Source organism: Drosophila serrata, unplaced genomic scaffold (assembly GCF_035046125.1).
Source record: "Drosophila serrata isolate PLE 108 unplaced genomic scaffold, ASM3504612v1 contig_184, whole genome shotgun sequence".
Classification (NCBI taxonomy): domain Eukaryota; kingdom Metazoa; phylum Arthropoda; class Insecta; order Diptera; family Drosophilidae; genus Drosophila; species Drosophila serrata.
In genome coordinates, this window is record NW_028257082.1 from 6002914 (window position 1) to 6025698 (window position 22785).

Sequence of the window (22785 nt, forward strand, 5' to 3'; positions counted from 1 at the left end):
TATTATAATCACCGATAATTGCAGCACAATGGAATTTAATGGAGTGGGTGTTCCGGCAGATATCAAGCCGGGGGCATGCGGCGGAACATTGAAGGATACCCTAAGCTATATACGTGCATCCCTACATATGTGTATTATACCAAATCTATATCGAATAGATCAAAATATATATATAGTATAGATGTAATTTCATTTTTATCCAGAACTCTGTGTATTATTCTCGCTCAACCATCAGTAAATGTGAATTCGAGCCGCTAACCAATTACCATATAGGACAGTGATATAGATCCACACTCTCGATTTGCACAGATTGTACAACACTTTATATAAGGGAAGCAAAAGTCAGCCATTAACGTAAGAACTGGCCGAGTGGCGAAGAAATATTCAGTTGAATGCATGTTTCAATTTTTTCTCGCTCCGAAATTATATGTCTAATGAGTGTATAATAAATGTGAAAAAGTTCGATTTCAAAGTTTCATATGAAGTGTTTTATTTATAAAATGGAAAAATTTTAATTTTAAAAATTAAATTTCCTTACATTTTTTCTAAAATTCTTGCACATTGAGATGCTTTCGTTACTATAGAGACCGTTAATAACAGAATGTTTGAAAAAGAAACCGTAAGCTAACATTTATGTTAATTTTAGCAGTTACACAAAGCAGTGCATAGAAAGCTGTACAACTACCGATAAAAAGCTATCGATAACAATCGATGTTATTTAGCTCGCTACGCGGCGCGGTCACACTGTTTTGCTGGCAAATCCTGACTTTTCAATTGCAAATAATTAAATTCTTGATTCCGCCCCCACGCTGTTGAAATGGTAAGTGTCTCCATAACTGCCTTGTAGCCGAAAGCAGCCGGGAAGCGAGGACTGTCCAGCGGAAGCGAAAACCGAAACCAACTACACGGAATACCGCTGTGACGAAGAGGAGAGAGCGGCGGCGGAGAAAAGCAGCAACGCCCCCACCATGTACCCCTGGAGCTCGTCCTCGTACGGCGGCCCGGCACCCAGTTCCGCCCACGACTTCCGGGTAAATACTCCAACTCCACAGCAGCGACAGCAACAGCCACGCCACTTCTCCGCACAGACTCCGTTCGGATGGAACGGGTGCAGTCTGCTGCGGGTGTGCTCGCCCGCTCTCTTTGTCTCTCTTTCTCGCTCTGTCCCTCTTATCATCGGCTACTCGGTTGGTCCTCCGGCGAAGAAGGCTTATCTCGAGCTGTCGGCTCAACACTCGCACCATGTCGGCATCAGAGAGTAATGTTGTGTGCCGTCTTTCGTTCCAGACCATGCCGAATGGTTTGGATGACCAGGAAAAGCTGCTCGGCGAGGCGATCGGAGCGGCGCGCAAGCAGGCCTTTCAGATGAATCACTTCCTGGACAAGGAGCGCATGCTGGACTCCCTCAAGTGTGCCAGCACGATGCTGAGCGAGCTGCGGACTTCCCTGCTCTCGCCCAAGAGCTACTACGAGCTGTGTAAGTATCCATAGATCTGAAGGGTTTTCAACTCCACCTGCAACCTTATCTCTATTGCAGACATGGCCGTCACCAATGAGCTGTGCCACCTGGAGTTGTACCTCAGCGAGAAGAGCGACAAGAAGACCGATCTGTATGAATTAGTCCAGTACTCGCACACCATTGTGCCCCGCCTGTACCTGCTCATCACCGTGGGCATTGTGTACATCAAAAATGACGCCACGCTCAAGCGCAGCATTCTCAAGGATTTGGTGGAGATGTGTCGCGGGGTGCAGCACCCACTGAGGGGCCTATTTCTGCGGAACTACCTGCTGCAGTGCACCCGCAACATCCTGCCCGACGTGATGGTAGCGGAAAACGAGCACGAGGGCAACGTATACGACGCCATCGACTTTGTGCTAACCAACTTCGCCGAGATGAACAAGCTGTGGGTACGCATGCAGCACCAGGGCCATTCCAGCGAAAAGACCAGGCGCGAGAAGGAGCGAGAGGAACTCAAGATATTGGTGGGCACTAACCTGGTGCGTCTGTCGCAGCTGGAGTCTGCCACCCTGGAGACGTACCAGCGCCTGATTCTGCCGGGCATTCTGGAGCAGGTGGTCAGTTGCCGGGATGCCATAGCGCAGGAGTACCTCATGGAGTGCATCATTCAAGTGTTCCCCGACGAGTTTCACCTGCAAACCCTGGATCCTTTCCTCAAGTCCTGCGCTCAGCTGGAGACTGGCGTAAACGTGAAGAACATCATTATATCGCTAATTGAGCGGTTGGCAGCCTACAACCAGCGTAGTGGCAAGGTAATTATGACTAGACAGCCTCTGTGTCTGAATATTAAACATCCTGCTCTTTCAGACCAGTGGCAATGCCATTGATGCCATTATACCCGCCGAAGTGGAGCTCTTCGAGGTGTTTAGCGTTCAGGTGGCCAACATTGTGCAGACGCGCATGGATATGCCCTTGGAGGATACTATTTCGCTGCAGGTTGCCCTACTGAGCCTGGCTCAAAAGGTGTACCCCGATCGTGTGGATTACGTGGACAAGGTGCTGGGCACAACCGCGCAAATACTGCAACGTATGAACATGAACAAGTGAGTGGTATAAATATATTATCTGTGTGTTTAATAACTTATTTACTGTCTTTATAGCATCTCCCATCTGTTGTCTGTGAACCAGGAGCTGTCTCGCCTTCTGAGAATCTGCATTGACTTCTACAACAACGCACTGACCATTATCCAGCTACACAACTTCTGCCCGCTGCTGGAAAAGTTTGACTACACCTCACGGAAATCCCTGGCACTGTATCTGGTTATGAATATCCTTGACAACGAGACGCTGGTGCCCACGGCTGATCAGGCGGACAGCCTGCTGACCATTATCACGCCGCTGATCAAGGACGATGACTCGAACAAAGACAACCCAGCAGCGGTAGCAGGCAGCAGCAGTCCAGATGCCGAGGAGTTTGCAGAGGAGCAGGGAGTAGTGGCAAGGTAATGTCGTCTCATTTATATGATAAATATTTATTGAAATACTACCACAATCCCAATTTTAGATTTATCCATCTGATGCGCTCCGATGAACCCGATATGCAGTACAAAATGCTGCAGACCGCTCGCAAACATCTCGGAAATGGTGGCGGCTCACGGCTGAAGCACGTCCTACCGCCGCTCGTTTTTGCCGCCTATCAGCTGTCGTTCAAATACAAAGCCATTGCCGAGCAGGACGAGAACTGGGACAAGAAATGCCAGAAGATCGTGCAGTATTGCCACAGCACCATAAGTGCCCTGGCCAAGGCTGATCTGGCCGACTTGGCCTTGCGTCTGTATCTGCAAGGTGCCTTGGTAATCGGAGAGATTGGCTATACGAACCATGAGACGGTGGCGTACGAGTTTATGACCCAGGCGTTCTCCCTGTACGAGGACGAGATCTCCGACTCGAAGGCCCAGCTGGCGGCCATAACACTTATTATGTCCACATTCGAGCAAATGTCCTGCTTCAGCGAGGAGAATGCCGAGCCATTAAGAACCAACTGTGCGCTGGCCGCCTCCAAATTGCTGAAAAAGCCGGATCAATGTCGTGGCGTTGTGGCCTGTGCTGCGCTGTTTTGGAGTGGAAAGTGAGTAGAATCTTAATGCTATTCCTATAATGTTTTCTTATGAAATAATTGTGCTGTAGGCAAAACGGTGAGGAGATGCGGGACGAGAAGCGCACTCTGGACTGCCTGAAGAAGGGAGCTCGAATTGCCTCGCAGTGCCTGGATACCGGAGTGCAGGTGCAATTGTATGTGGAGCTGCTGAATCACTATCTGTTTTACTTTGAGCGTGGCAATTCGCTCATCACCGTGGCCATGCTTAATCAGGTGATTGCGATTTTTATTATGAAATACCCACAAAGTCTAATAATATATTTTGTTATATTCAGCTAATCGCCAAGGTCAACGAGGAGCTGCCCAACCTTGAACCTAGCGAGGAGACCAAGCAGATCGAGAGCCATTACAAGAACACACTGGCGCACATACGCAGTCGAATGGAGTCCAATGATTCGACGCTGGAGGTATCCTTTGCGGGCATCACTCTCAATTAGCCCAATCTACCCAGATCGGACCGGTCTTGCGGGTCTCGAAGAGCGAACCCTCTGCTCGGCGAGAGTATCCAAATTGCCTGTGTGAGAAACGTTGAAATTCCATGGTTAGGAAAGTTGTGGGCCTTCGACCGACCAGTAGAGTGTGCTTGCTGACTTTTGTTTTGTCAATTTGATTTCGATTTCGTATTCGTAAGTGCAAAGTTAAAACATTCTTGATTATTTTCCTCATTTATCTAGTATGATAGCTACGCGTAAATAACCCCCACAGAAGATTTTTACTTTACTACATTTAACCCCCTACCTACCCTACACCAATGCCCTATCCTTCCCTACAAAATAATGTGAAAATCTTGTTAAACAAACAAAAATTATACAATCTTATATACGATTATCGAATGGGTTCACGATGTATTACAATTAAAGTTAAGACCAAACTGATTTCGCGAAAGATTCACCCAGATTTGTGGCCTGAAACCCGTCATCGGTAACATGTAAAGTAATTCGTTTATTAAAAATATATAAGCCGAACAAGTTCCATCGGTCTATCAATCAGTTAACTTAGCTTCCATTTACAATGCACGCAGAGTGTGCGCACTACAGACTCTCGCCGATCCAATACTCTTCATTCCGTCAATGATCACATGCGCTGCAAGGGTGCCGGGTGTTCGTACTCTGGCTGATGTGGCAGTATCCGGGGATGGTGGTGGTTATGTGGCAGTTTCGTGTTGCTTCGAGTCCAGTTAGTGGGGGAGACAGAGAGGAAGGAGGTGGTGGTCTGGTACTGCGGGCAGTTAACTGTGCGTTCGCGCAACTTAAAGCTAATCATTTTAGTCACTAGGTTCTAAGCATAAACGTTACAGATAGAAGCGCCTAATTCACTTTGAGTGCCATATAGCAAATGGAAAATTTTGAAGCATGAGATAAATCTGTTTTCGTTACTGCATACATAGCTCGAGATTGTTTTCTGTGCGAGGCGGCTAATGGGCCTATCCTGCGCCCTATTTCGGCGCCTTCGCGTTGTAGTAGTTGTAGACGTAGGGCCACGAGGCCAGGACGTACTCCTCGATGCCGCACTCGTTGCTGCCCCGCAGGATGCGGAAGTATCCGCGCTCGCCCCACCACGGACCCCAAGAGTTGGCTGCGATCTGTTTGTGAGTAAATAATTAGTTATTATGGATAAATTCAATTCTAATCTGTCCTACAAACACTCACCCAGTACTTGTCACCGTTGTGCTCCTCTCCCCAGCCGACCAGCTTGACCGAGTGGAAGCCCTTGGGGGACTCACGGTTGGCAGCCGTCCGACGATAGATGCCGCCCGAGTACGCAAAGAAGTCACGGTACACATGCATGGTGGCCTGGACGGGGCCGGAGTGGTAGATCTCGGCCATGATGTCGCCTTCGCGATTAAGACTGTAGGCTGGTCCCACCGTGTACAAGCTGTCGCGGTCCACATTGGGAGCAGGCCTGCAGCCATTGGCACTCAGCGTGCGGCTATTGTGGCGGATTTTGCAGGTGTCACGGTGCTGGGTGTACGGGAAACAATCGTCATCGACCACGCCCTTCTTGTGCAGGTAGCGCCAGGCGGCGTCCAGGTGTCCACCCTCGCAGCCCTGCTGGCGACGTGCGCAGGAGAGAATGTTCTGGGGGGAGAGCTTAACCGCCTCCTTGCCCTTGCTCTGGATGGCAAAGCGATCGCTGGCCACCGAGGTGGTGGACAGCACCCAGGAGGAGCCGCACCAGCCCTGATCGGGCACCTCTGAGATGTAGCTGGACCACTTATCCACGGAGTTGAAGGCGGGGGGCAGGCCGTCGGTGGGATTGCTCAGTCGAGACATCGCCTTCACGCGGAACGTGGGCTCCTTGGTGCCCAGTCGGAGGCGCAATCCCTCGGCGTATTTGCGTCCCCACCACTCGTCATATTTGCGGGCGGACCAGCCAAGGCGGTGGATGGAGTTCACTCCATTGATGAGCTCATCGTCGGTCAAGCAGAGGTCCCTGTCGCACTCCACACGACCGCCATCCAGGCAGCGGCATTCATTGCAGTTGTCCCAAGTGCTGTTGAACTTGGAGAAGTAGACGCCGTTGTGCTCGCAGGAGAGGATGGGATCGGACTCTCCGAAACAGAAGGAACGGTAGTCTGGACAGCAGTCACTGGAATCGCTGCGATCGCAGAACTCATCACAGTAGCAAAGGGTGGCTGCAAAAGGACAAGGCGAAGTCAACAAAAAGCGGAAATGGGTGAGTTTTAAGTTAAATAATAATATAATATTTAAGTGTTGTATCAAGACATGGAGGGCTTGCTGTGACTAATCTCTGTTAGATTCCATAAAGCTAATTATACTCACTGGAGATGGGCATCGAGCAGCCGTCGTGCCTCTCCTTGCAGCAGGTGTTGCGCAGGGCGCAGTAGGGACCCGGAAAGTCCTGCCGCAGGGTGTGATCGAAGGCGCTGACCACGCCCATTAGAAGGGCCAGGAGCCCCATAAGCTGGGCGCTCTTGATCGTCATGGCTTCTCGAATGGCTTCTCAGCAGCAACTAAACCGGAGAGAGTGGGCAATAATTTTCAGTTATTTAAATCTTTCTCGATTGTTATCATAAGCGAAGTAAATCTAGATAAGCGGCCTGCGATTTGTCAGCAATTAGCCAGTCAAATATCGCGCATACGACCCGTGCAACACGGCCAAAAAATTAGGCAAATGAGGAGAGAAGGCGGCGGGCTTGATAACCCGTTCGGGTGGGATAATTAATTTGTACATCTCGCGGATACGGGCTGCTCCTCATCAGAAATTCTCTGGCCGTGCACAGACAAACAGTTAACAGTTAGCTCCGCTATATATACTTCGATGACGCCAGCTATGATTAGTTTGTCGATCCACGATCCGCAATCCCCGAAACCCTGTCCGCGGTCCAAACAAAAACGTTTCTTTTCCCCCACTTTTTGGCCATTCTGTATTTTTTTTTTTTTGTATTTTCGATTCGACAACGAATTCAAATTTTGCGCACACACCAAGCGAAAAGCGGAGAACGAAAAGTCCAGAAGAATCACTCTCGAAAGAGCCCCCTTATATCATGTTTTAATACGTTGATAATTCCGATTCAGATTCTGACTCTGTTCTAGAGACGGACACGAAGAGGAAACTTGTTTATTTTTTGAGACAAGACGACGCGCAAAGCCCAAGTTTCATAAATAAATGCAAATTGCAAATAGGTTTTCCTGTTTCGCCTGTTGGTTGCTGTCTCAGCCCAAAACTGTTTGTTTGTATTTTCGTCGAGAATTCAATTAGCAGAAGATATTTTCTGAATCACGAGTGTCGGTGGCCAAACACAAAGGTATCTTGCGAAGGTGTTCAAACATTCTCCCCACCCCTTTTGGCATATTATTCGGTTTTGTTTTTTGAGTGTTTTCTATTTTTTTGGCTAATGCTGAACCCGTTTTTAATTTAGTGATAATTAATTTGAAAGTTCGCGTTTGATAATTAATCGACCGAGCCAATTGGTCATAAAGTTTTTGGCGTGAAAAAGAAGCAATAGGAGAATTTAATTGAATTGTAGTTCGGGAAGTTGGCATTCTAGAGTTCTCTGACAAAAAAGATCTATTTTAGGAAAAATATTGGTCCAAGCCAAGCTAGTAAATCCCTAAGATTCGTTGTCACTTTGTTTGGCGATAGCGGTCGGTCTGCTCTAACAGGAACACCAATGTTTACCGCAGATACTCGGAATGTCAGGCATTAAATTGAACTCCAAACAATCTCCTGTTTGCTGACACAGCAGTCTGGTAAACAAAAAACTGGCGACTCTGTATACGCAATACTAACATTTTGATAACTTTGCACAATTCCGCACTTTTAGGGCCAATAATGGTTTTATTTTTGCTTTGCCTTCTTTTTATTGGTTCTTTGTCGGTTCGATGGGGTACGATTTTGAACGGATTTAGTATATTTAATTTCCTTATCGCGCTGTTCCTACTCCGATCGCGGCTCGCTGCTGACTGAATTCAGTTAGAACTATGGGCCACCACATAACGTAGCTGCTTCTGTTATTGTTGCTGCTAGCAGCGTCGCTGCTGTTACTGCTGCTGCTGCTGTTGCTGCTGCTGCTGCTGCTGCTGCTGCTGCTGCTGCTGCTGCTGCTGCTGCTGCTGCTGCTGCTGCTGCTGCTGCTGCTGCTGCTCGATCTGTGGCGTAGGTGGTCGAAAAGGGAGGGATGAAGAAAGCTCTCGCTGGCTCGCTCGCACGCTCTCCCGCTGTTACTGTTACTGCCACAGTCACAGTCACAGTCACAGCCACTGTGGCGTATACGTCATGGGCATCCGTATCTGATGGGCCAACAGAACGTACCGAATCTCAAGGTATTTCGGGGGCAAAGTGTTTGCCCGAATTTGGCAAGTGGCGGCGGAATGAAAGCAGCTGCTGCTGTGGGAAAGTCTGTGGGTGGATATCTTGATTTGCACATCTAGCTAGGACAGGTCGGAGATCATCTCGAACCCAATTTCGAGGGCGCATTCCTCCGGCATTATTTTATGCGCAGTTTGTTATTGTTATTGTTTGCTCTTATCTGGCACCCCCCGAAATTGATAAGATATAACCGGTATGATAATTGGGCCCCAATTCGAGTTCAAGGCCTGCAAACCATAATCGAATCAAATTAAATTGGCCCAGGCATGTCTTCATATTTTTTTTTTGGCAAATCAGTGCGAAATTGATATCGATATGGATAGGGTATCAATGGGAGCCATCTGCACAGATATTAATATCTTTCCCTGGTAACCATATCCCCCAAGCCATCTGATCCAGTTCGGGCATGCGATCATCGCTAATCTGTCTGCTATTTCGCTTGTGATCGAATGCCTGGCAATTATCATTAAGAGCTTTGCAATTGCAAATGTCTCCACAGTTTGCCCAGTTAACTGGCTTCGTCATCGTCGGGCGGATGATGATGACGATGATCCAATTGGAGCGTTTCCATTACGCAGAAAACAAACAACCTTTATTTGTTTATCGATGAGGCCCTCCGAGTCGGAGGAGTACACTAATCCGAATTATGCCTATGCAATGCCAGGAAGTTACACACCAAAATAGCCCAAACAAAAATGATTCACAACATTTCCTACTTATTATTGGCTATTAAAATGAATCACTTCTACGACGTACTCTAGGAAGTAGCCAAACAAAAATTGGGAAAGCCGAAAGCCATCGCTGAATGGGCAACAAGTCCAGTCCTCGATGTGTGAAATAAAGCCATCAGACGACATTAAGTCGCTCTGTCGCCCGACGGAGCGATTTGCATGACATTAAACTTGAGTTTTATGAGCGATTTCTGTCCGCTTCAAGCCAAATTACGATCTCTGGTCTCTGGCGTGGACAAAAGATGGATGGAAACCGGAGCGAATGTGTCGCCTAATGGTCAAGTCCAAAAGCGGTTTTTGGCTGTCTTTAATTTCCCCTTTCTCCCTGCCCATTAGCTCATAATCCCACTAAGCTGACAGGCCTTGGATAAGAAATGAGAATGCCTCAGGGAATGCCTTAGATAAGACTTGGATTCGCAATAGGAACTAGTCGGTAAATAGTAAGGCTTATCTGTTTACCAGTGCTCTCAGTGGAATTTCAGTGGCATGAGTAATGCAAGAATATTTGAATTTAAACTTTGGCTATTACCAAGTAACCGGTGACAGCACGACAATTGTCCAGATGTGACTGCACTCTGGAACTCGCTACTTGGTTAGTCGGAATGTGTAATGCCCATGATGTGATGAATGATGATCAACGTGAGAGACTGATGACAATCTGGCCAGGTAATGAAGTGATTAAACACGCCCGAGTGCCTGCCTTATCATCGCGAATGCCTGACTTGAGCCGGGCAATCAATTAGCGAGTATTTATACATAATTATGCCACCATTTAATTGGCCCCCTGATCAGCATTATTTGTGCGCGACGGCTATGCTGAGTACTTGGTGTTGTTTTTTTTGGCCAAAATACGTTTTTATTGATATTCCGGCACTGTACGCACTCGTACGCCCCGATAGATTGCTGGCATTCCGAAGCATTTATGTCATATTATTGGCCTTTAAATTGAACGGACTTGGACCTGGAATCGGACGAGGCGGAAGGCTGGAAAGTAGTTCAAGAACAGGCCAGAACCAATGCCAATCCCACCTGTCATGTAACTTCCTTATCGCGGATGTTTATCAATACGATTTACATTGTTCAATTTGGGGACAGATTGATATTGTTTCGTCATAGCGCCAACCCTTATACTGATAGATAAGTGGAACGACATAAAAATGTGGAAACTTTGGCCATAAATCGGGAGATTCCCCCGATGAATGAACGCCTCGTATTGTCTAGGAAGTCGCCGATTGGAATTTTAATCGGCTCCCTGTCACTAGATTCCAAAGAAGCTTCAGCTTCGCATTCATAAATATATTATTTTCGTTCTGTTGAAATTTCTTTTGGCTCATTTAGCGGCGAATGCGGCTATTTACAGAAATTAATAACTGTGGTTAATCGTTTCCAAAGCGAATGAATTGCCAAGTAAATGTACTAAAAGAATGCATAAATATTTTCCCGAATTCATTGAGAATTTCCAAGGCATTTTCATCTATCCATAATCAATTTGCTGATCATTAAAAAAGTGTATTTATTTGCTCGCCTCTTTTACGAACGTTGTCTTTGTTTATGTGCAGTGGCGGAATGGGAATTTTGAACTTGTTGGCGAAACAATTAATGGATTATAAACCCCAAAGGAATTTCTGTTTTCCCCCCGATCCCCATCAGCTGAAAGTGCAACCTTGATCTGATCGATTTATTCAATATATTTTTTGGCACAATTCCCGTGAATTGCACTTGAAATATAGAGGTCTTGGGATGTTTTCACAATTTCATGAAAATTTCGCTTAGGTATGTGAGGAATTTCTCTCCATTTCGGACCATTTTGACTACTAATCAATGTATCTTCAAGGTTTTCACCCAATGTTTGGCACGCAATATTCGCATCAGTTTGGATTCCGGGAATCTTGGTCAAGTTCCAGTGACGAAATCGATCCAACTTGTCACCGAGTCATCAGGGAAATGTGTGGCCACAAACCCAATTGAATTAATTTCTGTGTGTGTAATTGGGAGAATTTCTGGTCAGTCGGCAGCCACAAATAACAAACACATCTGGGGGAAGATGGGGTCAGCGGGCAATAAAAGACATCGTTTCTTTTTTGGCATATTTTTGTTTAATATTTCAAATACTCGATTCGTTTCAATTACCCCCACAATTGCCGGGCATCAAGTGCAGGGCGTTTGTTTTGTTTTATGCAATTTAAATACTCTCTGACATTGAAAACGAATTATTATATTAACACGTAAGGAGGGAGACAGAGGTGTCGGCAATTGTTTATTCGCCAAAGTATTTTATTTATGCGAGTGCAGACAGGGTGCTTGGAATTTGACAGTTTGACAATTGGTTTATTATGGCCAGCGGCACCAGCTGCCTGCCGTTAGCCAATTTATTGATCAGCTTCGATTTCAGATTTGTTTCCGGGTGCAGTTCCACACCTCAATTCCCGTTCGATGCCATTGTGTGTGCAGTTACAGTTTACGATCTGCATTAATTGCCATTTCGGTCATAACATCGAATCATATCAGGCTAAGATCGCCGCGATTATACGATCCAATAGAAGCAATTTGGCTATTTATAAGAGTTATTTCACGGGCGATTGGAAAGCCAGACAAGCGGCCAAGCGGCTAATTTTAAAACATTACCAAACACTCTTGACCCACACCATTGTTCAATGAGTTTGGAACACTCACGACTAGCTGGAGGATATTTTTTTATATAGCAAAAATTCTCATCTATGATTAGTTAATAAACTTGCCTGCAAAAGTTCTCTTTTTTCCAGCACAAGTTGGTAACATAATTCCTATTTCTGCAAATATACGTTCTTATATATAATAATTCCCATCGTTTAGTTGGAAATGCTAATCAAAAGTCGGAAAATCAAGTCATGCACTTGATTCTTTAACTGATGAGGCCTTGAACTCTGTCTCAGGTATTATTAAATATCTTGTTAAAGTTCACGAATCGCCTACGGAATCACCTGTTTTTATCACCTGTTCGCTGCGCATTATGCTCAACCCGTAGATATTTCCCTGTTTATGTCTTCTATGTTTATTAAAAATCAACAAAACAAATAAAGCTAGATGTTTGGATATTTCGCCTGTTACGTATCGATCTGCTTACGTATTTGCATTGTTTCACCCAGCTGGCCAAGAGATACACGGGAATGAAATTGTTTTTCTTCACTGTTGCCGTTGCCCATTGTTGATAATTAATAATTCGCTCATCACAAGCGATTCCATTCGATTCGATTCGATTCGATTCGATTCACGGGATGGCATGTGTGTAAGCATCTATATTTAGGCATCTTATTAGCATCGGTGCAGGTGTACTGTAGTTGCACTCGAGTGCTCCCACACACCCACAACAAGTGTTGGTGCTTTGTTTTTTTCGGCATGTTTGCAGTGATTAGTAATTATCGAACTCGACAGCTTTCAGTGGGGTCTCCCAATTAGGTGGTTTGTCAATCATTACCCACATTCATCACTCGAAAAGCCATAACTTGCCTAACCAAATGCATTCCCATTTGCAATATATGTATTTATAAATTATAAAGCGAGATCAGATTTTCTCAAGGCTGTTCCGTAAGTCGTAACATATTGGTTGGGAGAACAAGGCCCTCAAGCATCGTATAGCAAGACCTGGCCCAATCTTCACCTCTCGCAATTCAGCCCCAGCGGCGAGCGGACTACCACTCGGGCAGAGCCTGAACCGGTTGGGAATCTTAGGGGTCGGCGCTGAGTTTATTTTCGTGATAGCAGAGCTTTTTTAAACTGTTCCGCTGCTTCGCCGTCGAGCTCCACTACATCGAGGGGACGATTTTTAATGGGCGCTTTCCTCGGCGCTGATTTATGGACGCGGAGCGGTCTTGTGTTTATTGTGGCCGCTTTTGTTTGCCGTTTAATTTTCGCTTTGCTCTGCGGTTGTGTTAGCACTTAAGTTAAATGCCTCGCCATCAAAAGTTCCTAGATTGTTGCAGTCAAAAGGGAAGCTATCCAAAATAAACCGAAAAGCTCATAAAACAGTGAGCGAAATAGACAGGCCGAAATGTTTACAAGCCAGCCCTCATATTAGTTTTTGTGTGTTATATAATTCAAGCCATAATACGAATACGCCCCCACCGATTAGTGACGTCAATTTTGGCATATCTATCGGATTTATTAGAGAAGATGCATTGCTGTAATCATTATAAACAAATGAGTAATAGTTTAGGGAAAAATGTATAATATGTAAAGGTATTTCGAATTTTCATGTTTTGATTAGAGCAGTTTTACTCGGCATTGATTTATATTTATTTGTTGTATTTGCTTTTGACAACACATGGGACTACAGAAAAATATATAAACATTTCTTGGACATTTCTTATAATAGTTCTCTTGTAATTTAATTTTACTATTCAGCAGATTTATACTGACAATATTGCATTTATTTACATATTGAATTTAAAATATACGTATGGCCTCAAGAAGAAGAAGTGTGCAGATCTTATTTAGATATTTATCAACATTTTTACTATATGAAAAGTCAATGGTTAAGATAAACCATAACTTTGCATTAAAAATATTCCTTAATAATTTGTTAAACTGGTATTAAGATATACATTTAAATAACCAAATTTGAAGCAATTAATTTAATTTAATGAAACATTAAAACAATATTCCATAATTATGGATGACATCAACAGCTCATAATATTTTTCAAAGAATATAAATTAATATATTAATCATATCATATCATCAACAGCTCATAATTTTTTTCAAAGAATATAAATTAATATATTAATCATATTAATAAACTCTCTTGAGAAAAGTAATCGGAATGGCAAATAATGTTTAAAATACCAGTTTAGATACAAATCCGAGATATGCATAATATTAATGACGTCAATTAATTTTGACATTTATATTGGAAAACATGTGAATACTATTTGTGGTTATTAAAATGGCAAAAAAAAAAATACAATAAAATAAGTGAGAAAACCAATTCCCATGCATATATATTAACCATGCTGGGGGGGAGTTGGACTCCTCCCCTGTCGAATGCTGCGAATAACCCGGGATTTGCACTATAGGGGACATATGTTCGATCGTACTTATTATTAATTGCCCTGCATGTGTGCTTGCGACAAATGTTTTAATTATATTGAGAGTATGGCTTTCGATACGGCATGGCCCATATTCGACCGCCTACGGTCTCTGGGGCACCGATCAGGCCAGTGGGACAAGTCTGGTATCTGCGTTTCGCGATCTCTCAGCAACCTGGATTTGGTCTCGGAATTACAGTCTGAACCCGAATCCGAATCCGAATCCGAGCCCAACCACGAGGGGTTATACAAGCGGCTTGTCTGTCTGGGGATCTGTATCTGTATCCATTTTCTATTCATAGCCAACGCTCGGTTCTAATTCTGCCTCTGATTCGCATGACGAATCTTTCTTGGCACTTTCCTCTGTGTACGCCAATCAACCGAAAAAGGTAGCAAATTACGGCCTAAGGCGAGAATTTGTTTGAAATTCCCCCCACAGCTGACTGAATGCTATTTGCTAGACGTTTATTTGCACTATTGTAGTGTGCCATAAACTGAGATCTTAAGCGAATTGTTTTGGGGTCTGCCAAAAAGTTTTCATTTAGAACAGATGGCATTTCGAGTGCGCCCGACAATTACTTTTACTTTTCGGTTTTTAAATTGTCTCTCATGCCGCTTTTAGTGAGATATTGATACAAGATATCTGCTTATATTATTATTATGTGTTATGTATTTTTAAGCACAATTTCTTATAGGTTAATTGGCTTAATAAGCCAACCAGATAGAGTCGCCCTTTGTGTTCGTGCTGCCACAATTGTCGCTTTCGCGGGATGTTTATGCCAGAAAGTCATTGTCAATGCCAAGTGCGAATCATTTGGCGTGCGATGGATACAGATATAGATACAGATACAAATACATGGCTGTATCCGCCAGATACATGGTATGTTGATTCGCAGCTACGATTTTATTGCGGCCTCATCCAATGTCAGTGACACTCAGTCAGTGTCAACGTCTGCACGGCGCGATGACGGGGCACTCGCTCAGCGGGCTTAATGTGCCTTCTATATCGCCCAAAAACTGATTCATTGCGATGCTATTCAGCTAGAAGCTCGCATATAGAAATAGATATAGCTATGACGTGCCCCCATCGAAAGTCTGAGCCACGATATCCACCTCTTTGACGCTTCGCCACCGCTCAACAATGTCGCCGCAATTGTTATATTGTACATACATATATTCGTGGTTAGGTTTCGTTTCCATTATTTTGCGCAGTTAGCCCAAAAACATTGTGTGATGTTAATGGGTGATATGTCATCATAAATTAATTGCTCTTCAAATACTAATTAAGGCAGGGCCCGAAAAACAAATGGGGGAGATGCGCACCTAAACTAAGTATCCCATAAATTAATTGGCAAGCGAAAAATTTAAATTTCAATAACCACAAATGGGTGATTTTTATACCCTTGCAGGGTATATAAGTTTAGTCAGAAGCTTGCAACGACATTTCCTATAAAGTATGTATATATATTCTTGATCAGCATCAAAAGCCAAGTCGACCTAGCCATGTCCATCTTTCCGTCCGCCTGTATGTCCGTTTCTACGCAAACGTGTCTCTCAGTTTTGAAGCTTCGAAAAGGCATTTCTTTGTTGTTTTAACCTTATCACTTCCCTTTAGAAATGTTTATTAAATTCAAATTTTTGAACCTAATCGATGCTCCATCCAACAACACGAACAGCTATATATCGATACTTCTATCGGGTTTTTGCAGCCTCCGCATCCTCTCGTTGGAGAATTCTGTTAAGTTATCCTCACCCTACAGAGAGAGCAGATCTGTTAATGAATTGTACGTCCTACATAGGATTCTACTTCCTACATGAGAGTTCTACCCCAAAAGTGAGAATTTGACACCAAACATGAGAATTAGACCCCATGTATGTATCTGTAAACGTGTAAAACGGTTATCTACACGTGTAAGATGTAAGATGTTAAGTAACAACATGTTATTAATAGGATGTTATTAACAGCATGTTATTAAAGAAAGAAGAAGAACTGATAATGGCCACGGAATTTGCGGATGAAAGTTTGCGTGAAAAAAATCCAATTGCCGGTGAAAAACTGATGCAAGTGTGAATTAAAAGTGTGTAAAACAACAAGAACAACCCATTTTCCCAATTGGACAACACAGCCGCTGTGAATCAAGGAAAACTCATTGTGCAATTAGGATCAAAACAGTTTTCGCAACAACAAAACTGAAGTACACAACTCGTACATAATGAAGTGCAATAACAATTAAACTAAACTAGCAGTTTAGTGTTGCACAAGTGATTATAAGCGCTAAAATAAATGTAATCCTTAAAAACATACACAAAAGATCGCCATCAAACGGTTGCAGCAAGCGAAAAAAAAATGAGACTCCTTCAATTCGCAATTTTCGGTCGCGTGACGCGCGGTGGTGAACGAAAGAACGGTGAAATGGAAGAACGTAAAAGTGCCGAAAAACGGGAAAAGCCGGGTAATATCAACATCGTTAGTGATATTCGCTGTGAACATTGGAACCGAGTCAATGTGCGAAAATGTGAAAAATTGCAAGCCGGAAAAATCTACATGCTGGATGTGTACAGCCATTGGTTTTTTGTGTTGTGCGAGTGAAACGGCAAGTGCCAAAAGTGCCAGTGATTCAAAGTCCCGCTATTGTCCGTTTCTCCTTCCATCGATCGGTAAAGCAGTTGCATGCGGTGTACGCCGACAGAAGAAAAAGAAGATGGAAGAAAAGCGAAGCGGATGAAAGATGAAGTGAAAAGTGAGGGAAATATTAATTTTTTTATTTTTTTTAGGTGGCTCAACAATACATGTAAACATGTACATATTTTTTGTTTTTTTTTTGTTGTGCATTTGTTAGATTTTTGTGTGAATATTTGTGTGAACATTTTTGTAAATTGAAAATTTTAGCGAGGTAAATCGCTTTCCAATTTCAACTCCCAGCAACAAATTACAGGGTGAGTGACGATTTCTTTTATGTCTCTCTTTATTTTATTGATCTATAGTAATATTGAGTGAGGATCGTTTCCTTTTTCCCACCTCCTTTATGTTAATTTCGCCACATTTGCCCTTGGTATTTGCCCCTTGCCCTTGGCCTGATATTTGCCTTGAAAATGGAATGTAAACAAACGAAACGAAAACGCTCTCTTACGGGAAGTAGATCCTGTTATTTGATCCACATGTGTGGACTGCAAATTGAATGTAAACAAACGAAAAGCTTTCACGGGAAGTTGATCCCGGATTACGATCCACATTTGTGGACTGGAAGTTCTAGTGGGTGGAAGTTATTTGTAAATATAAATGAAATCAAATGAAAACTCTTTAACAATTTATTTTTAAATATCATTTTTATGCACATCTCCCCAGTCTTATTTACCTTGTTTTTATATTTATATTTACATTATTTATATTACGTTTATATATATGTATATTATATTCATATACTATTTACTAACATAAACCGCGGATATATGTATATATACTCTTCCCCAAATTGTTAGCATAAATGCAGAATAAGTCGTTGCTTATATTCTGAAGCTTAGCAACATGTTGCTCAACATATTAGCCATATATGGCTAGAAACATTCGACACTTGGGTTCCTTGGTTTTTTTGTCTTAATTATTTATTTTATAACATTTATTTATAAAAAAATTATTATATACAAATATCGATAAATATCGATGCAAAGAATGCTAATATATTAAGCTTGGTTATGATCGATCGATCGATTCAATTTTGGTTTACCGAAGTTAGTTTCCTTTCTCGTTTGGTTAAGCAAGAGTCCCTGGGTTAAGTGTCTTAATGATGGTAAATGTTTGCGAGATTCATTGTAAAGCCCTCAATTTGTTGGTTAAGAAAGTTCGTGTTTAATAATATAATTAAACTTAGAAATTTATAAGAAATTCCTATGACAAGTCTCTTCTAGAAAAATGATATTAAGAAGCTCCTTAGAACATATTTACAAAATCAATTACTTGGGAAAGAAAGTCTTATGAACTATATTCTTAATTTACCATTACAAAATGTGTTTATATATTTATTATTTTTATTAAACATTATTGCCAGTCGTCTTACCAAAAGGCCTGAACTTTGGACGTAAACAGAGCCTGAGTTTGATAAGCAATTTCCACTTTTTGCCTACGTCAACTAACCGCGATTCATTCATGAACTTTTATGGCTTTATCCGCTCTATCTATCCGTATCGACCTGTCGGGCTGTCACTTTCTGGTCTCGGGCGTTTCACTTTGGCCAAGTTCAATTAGCATTCGTTGCATAATTGAAAGTGACAATAGGCAGCGATCGCAGGGCGCCACATTAGCGTGCTCTCTGCCGAGGTGTGAACTGCTAATGGGCCACAAATAAATACAAGATGTAAGTCTATACATGCATTGTGGCAGTGACCAGGTTTGGCTGAATGGGAAAAGCAAACAGAGTTCCACTGAAGCTGCTCTCTGTGACGTCACACGGATCCGTATTTGCTTGGCACTCGACTCTGGCAATGGAGCGTAAGATAATCGCCATTGGTGACGTCATTTGTCAAGCCGATGACAGCTAAGTGCATTTTCCATTTAGCGCCATTGAACCGCTGACTGACTGATTGAATTGGAAGCCACCAAAAGCCAACGCCAGCCGCGCGCCATAAATCAAAATCGATGGCAGTGCCACTGTGACATCGCAACGGATTGCATTTCCCATTAAATGGCGATTAAAAAAGTGCATTCATCACCTGGCAAAAGGTCAGAGTTGATTGCCGCTGTGCGGTGCCTGGCGTGGGTGTGCCCCCCCGGCGAGTCATAACCAAACAATGTAATAATCGTAATAGCCTGCAATAACCATTCGAATCAATTACGAAAATATGCAGAGATCGCTGCCAGGCGATATCTAAGCCCGAAGCGTGTCAATTGCGAATAAATAAATGTGCATTCTACATATAAATATAACCTTAAGCACTCGGCCAACAGTGCGTATGCGCCATATATCAGAACGATGACGGAGCAATTGACGGCAGAATGTAAACTGCTTGTGATGCAATTTACATTTTAATTGCCGCTTTGCGAGTTTTTGTTGTTACCCAGGCCAATCCATTTAAATGGCGCTTTGCCTAATGACAGCGTCACGTTCCCCCCGTACAGTAGACACCGGCTAACATATCCACTTATTTATTTCGTCGTATGCAAATGATCAGCTCGAATCTGAGACAACTGATCGCTTCGATTCATTGATTATGCAAATATCGTTGTGGGTAATCAAACAGGGCCGAGGGTTGTGGGAGATACTTAGCAAGTCGTAAAGTCTTTGAGAATTATGTAAATGCAAATTGGATAGACGGCCAAGCGATCGAAAGTAAAGCAGGAGGGAAGGCATTACCTTAGGAGCCAAAGTCTGTAAATGAAGTTGCCGCCCTGTGCGCTACACAGCCATCCCGCCAACAGAGATAGGCATGACATCACCTGGACAAGACCAGTAGCTCCATGACACGCTCATTCACCCAACCACTCACTCACCTTCGTCAGGTGTGTGTGTTTGTTTTTGTTTGGCTTTTGGGAGGGAGGAGGTGCCGGAACTGGACCGGATTGCGTGTTTGAAAAAGATGAGAACTGACAAATTTATGGGATTAGCGGAGATTCGAATACTCTGATTCTGGGTCTGGCTCTGTGACTGAGTGCTTCGTTACACATTGCTCGACTTCCCCCTTAAATGGCGCTTCCTGTCCGCAATCTGGTTAACCTTAAGACCGAATATCATTTACATACACCTCTATTTGTGTTGTAGAACCTTTTGCGTTGTAATAAGTGACCCCTTTCAAGGGGTTATTTGCCGAAATCAAAGGAGAGTGCATTGACGGCGCATGTGTGTGGAAATCCATTTGGTCAAGTTCACGGTCAGTGGAGCAAAATACACAGAATCGAGCACCAGAACGAGAATAACATGTTCTCCTGTCGGTAGCTAATGCCGAAAGTAAACACCGCCGGAGGAATGCCAGCTGCAGCAGATGGAAAATAAGACGCAATCCCCAGGTTGTCTATTTGGATACAGATACTCGTGCAGTGATCGATTGCATTCGTGTTGGCTTCTTTTCCTTTTTCATTTTTGCTTAGTTTTTGGGTGAAATGCATCGTGTCGGAAGGGGTTGCCGTGACTAGACCATCTGTATCTGGTGAAGGCATCTGAATCTGCATCTGCATCTGCTTGGCGGCACCCACGAAGTGCCGGCAGCGCTTTTTGGCCAGACCTGATCTTGGCCCAAACTAGCACAACCATCTACTCTAGACTTTCTAGTGCGTCTTTATGAAAAATGCAAGTTTTACCAAAAAAAAAAAAAAAGATCTCTGATAAATGTTTGGCCGAATTTCCGCCAAGCTGCAACGTTTGTTGGGTATTACCTTTGACAGCTTTTTATCTGAACGGAGCTTATAGCGAATGCCCCAGCTCTAGGCCAAATATTTGAGGCCATAATCTAGGGGGATCAAGTGAAAAGTCTTAGATATAAGCCTGTAATTGGCTGTTTACTCTGCTGATAAATTGGCAAGTGCGAACTGTGATAGCTGTCGGTGTGGCTTCCACTTGTTTTCGTTTGTGGGCGCACTCGTTAACCGCAAATCCATCTGATACTCATTTCCCGCCAGGCCACGCATTCAATTACCATTTCAACACTGCAGTTCGAACTGGATTTGGATATGGATATTATGGTACGTGGTTATCTAACCCGCATTCTCACCTGTCACCGGCAATCCAGTGGGCTAATCACGGCCCCCAATTCGCGTTCAGATACAAAGATACACACACGCGCACTTCGGGATGCGATTTGCACTTAGCAGTTAGCAGTTAGCAGCTATTCCCAGTTCCCAGTCAGCAGAAATTAGCGTCAAGTTGGCTTAAAGACTGATCTGATCCGCACACGCGTTGGCTGTCGCGACAGATTTGGAACTCAGACTGCGACTGAGACTCGGCCAAGTTAACAGAGCGAGCTGTTAGCGCTTAGCAGCTGCCTGCGATTTTAGGATCGCGAAACGAAGCCGACAAGCCGCGCGGCGCTGCCGACAAGCGATTTGCGCTTTGTGAGCGCAACAAACCTCCGACTGCTTCCACATTTTGCTGAGCCAACAAAACGCTGCAAAACAAGCAAATTTTTCGGGAAGTTTTTGAGCGAAAAAGAGCTGTAAAAATGGATTCAAAGGAAGCCAAGACAGGGCACGAGCCGAGCTCAAGTCTCCTAGGTTATCTTATTCATATGCACCTACTATGAATTTCTGCAGAATTTATTTCGAGTCTAGCTGAATCTTGCTTGTAAAATAGCATATTAAATTATAAGAATTTAAAAGAGAATAGTATAAAATAATAAATAATTAAACACCTGAGCTTAGTCAGAAATAAGAGTATTTCAGGGTATTATAATTTGACTCCGAGTCATGAAACTTGGTGAAGGAGTCATTTCCGACCCTACAAATCATATATATTCTTGATCAGCATCGAAAGCCGAGTTCATTTAGCCATGTTTTGAGAAAATTTAATTTTTTAAATTTTTTCAAAATTTTTTTTTACATCATTAAAATTGGCAAAAATTGGAAAAAATTGTTACATCATTAAAATTGGCAAAAATTGGAAAAAATTGTATACAGTCGAGTCCCGATAATTCGAAATGGCAAGGGGATCACTTTTTTTACGAATTAGACGGGAATTCGATTTATCGAGATTTCTATTTAAAGGGGCTCAAAAATGAAAGAGTCGAATAAACGGGGTTTTTACATTTCACATCATGTTTACATATGTATTTAGCTTTATTAAAATTAAACAAACATAACAAATATGTACATTCATTTGTACGTTTTTCAAATTAAAGGAAAATTAAACAAAAAATTAACAAACAAAATTAAGCAGAAACATTAAATTATTAAAAACGAAAATTTATGCTTTAAAATAATTGGTAATTTTTGATTGCTTCGTGTTTTTTTTTCTTTTATTTTTTCCATCGCGTTTTCTAAACCTATTAGGTTGTCTCACACTATTTGGCACATCATGAGTCGAAAAATAATGTTTAAGTTGAGGAATTAATGCTCTGGTTTGTAAATTCTATAAAATTTCTTCTCCGTTCTGATGTCTGCAAAATCTAACGTCGCTTTAACTACAAAATATTTCGCATCGCATTACGATTTATAAAAGGTTTCGAAACAAAATTACGATTTATAAGACGTTCAATATTCTTTTGCGTTGCGCCAAATACTACGAAATAACGAGTTTTTTTTCAAGGGGACAGAATTTTTTACGAATTATCGCGATTTTCGATTTAGCGGGGTACGAATTATCGGGATTCGACTGTATATAGTCCACCGATACGTCATGCTCCGACTTATATACCAGTAAAATTATATACAAGAATAACTCCATAGATCATTGAAATAGATTAAATTTGTTCTAAAACAAATCTCGCACAACTGTGCATATGATTCCCAACAAGTTCTAACATCCCCGGAACGAAGTGAGTGCTGCCGGCCAAGTTTCAGAAATGTGTTGTGTTACAAAAGTTGCAAGTCATTGTTTATTAGTGTTCAAAGTTAGTAAG

The 22785-nt window shown here is 42.8% G+C and overlaps 2 protein-coding genes across 5 annotated transcripts; one reads left to right on the forward strand and one right to left on the reverse strand.

Moving 5' to 3' along the window:
- The first annotated feature begins 471 nt into the window (after positions 1-471).
- Vps35 (Vacuolar protein sorting 35) lies at positions 472-4585 on the forward strand. 2 transcript variants are annotated; one of them, XM_020952968.2, is made up of 8 exons: positions 472-1031; positions 1288-1477; positions 1538-2271; positions 2327-2562; positions 2620-2961; positions 3024-3587; positions 3647-3830; positions 3893-4585. In XM_020952968.2, the coding sequence occupies exons 1-8, from the start codon at positions 969-971 to the stop codon at positions 4052-4054; spliced, it is 2475 nt and encodes an 824-aa protein (XP_020808627.1). In that variant the 5' UTR covers positions 472-968; the 3' UTR covers positions 4055-4585. The 2 variants fall into 2 exon arrangements, with proteins under 2 accessions (XP_020808627.1, XP_020808698.1); XM_020953039.2 differs by having other exon boundaries at positions 684-820.
- On the reverse strand, positions 4540-21306 carry Swim (Secreted Wg-interacting molecule). 3 transcript variants are annotated; one of them, XM_086828462.1, is made up of 4 exons: positions 20944-21306; positions 6401-6591; positions 5267-6252; positions 4540-5199 (listed from the first exon to the last, which is right to left on the reverse strand). In XM_086828462.1, the coding sequence occupies exons 2-4, from the start codon at positions 6561-6563 to the stop codon at positions 5053-5055; spliced, it is 1296 nt and encodes a 431-aa protein (XP_086684588.1). In that variant the 5' UTR covers positions 6564-6591; positions 20944-21306; the 3' UTR covers positions 4540-5052. The 3 variants fall into 3 exon arrangements, with proteins under 3 accessions (XP_086684588.1, XP_020808807.2, XP_086684589.1); XM_020953148.2 differs by lacking the exon at positions 20944-21306 and adding an exon at positions 7872-8173; XM_086828463.1 differs by lacking the exon at positions 20944-21306 and adding an exon at positions 7761-8046.
- Positions 21307-22785: the final 1479 nt, after the last annotated feature.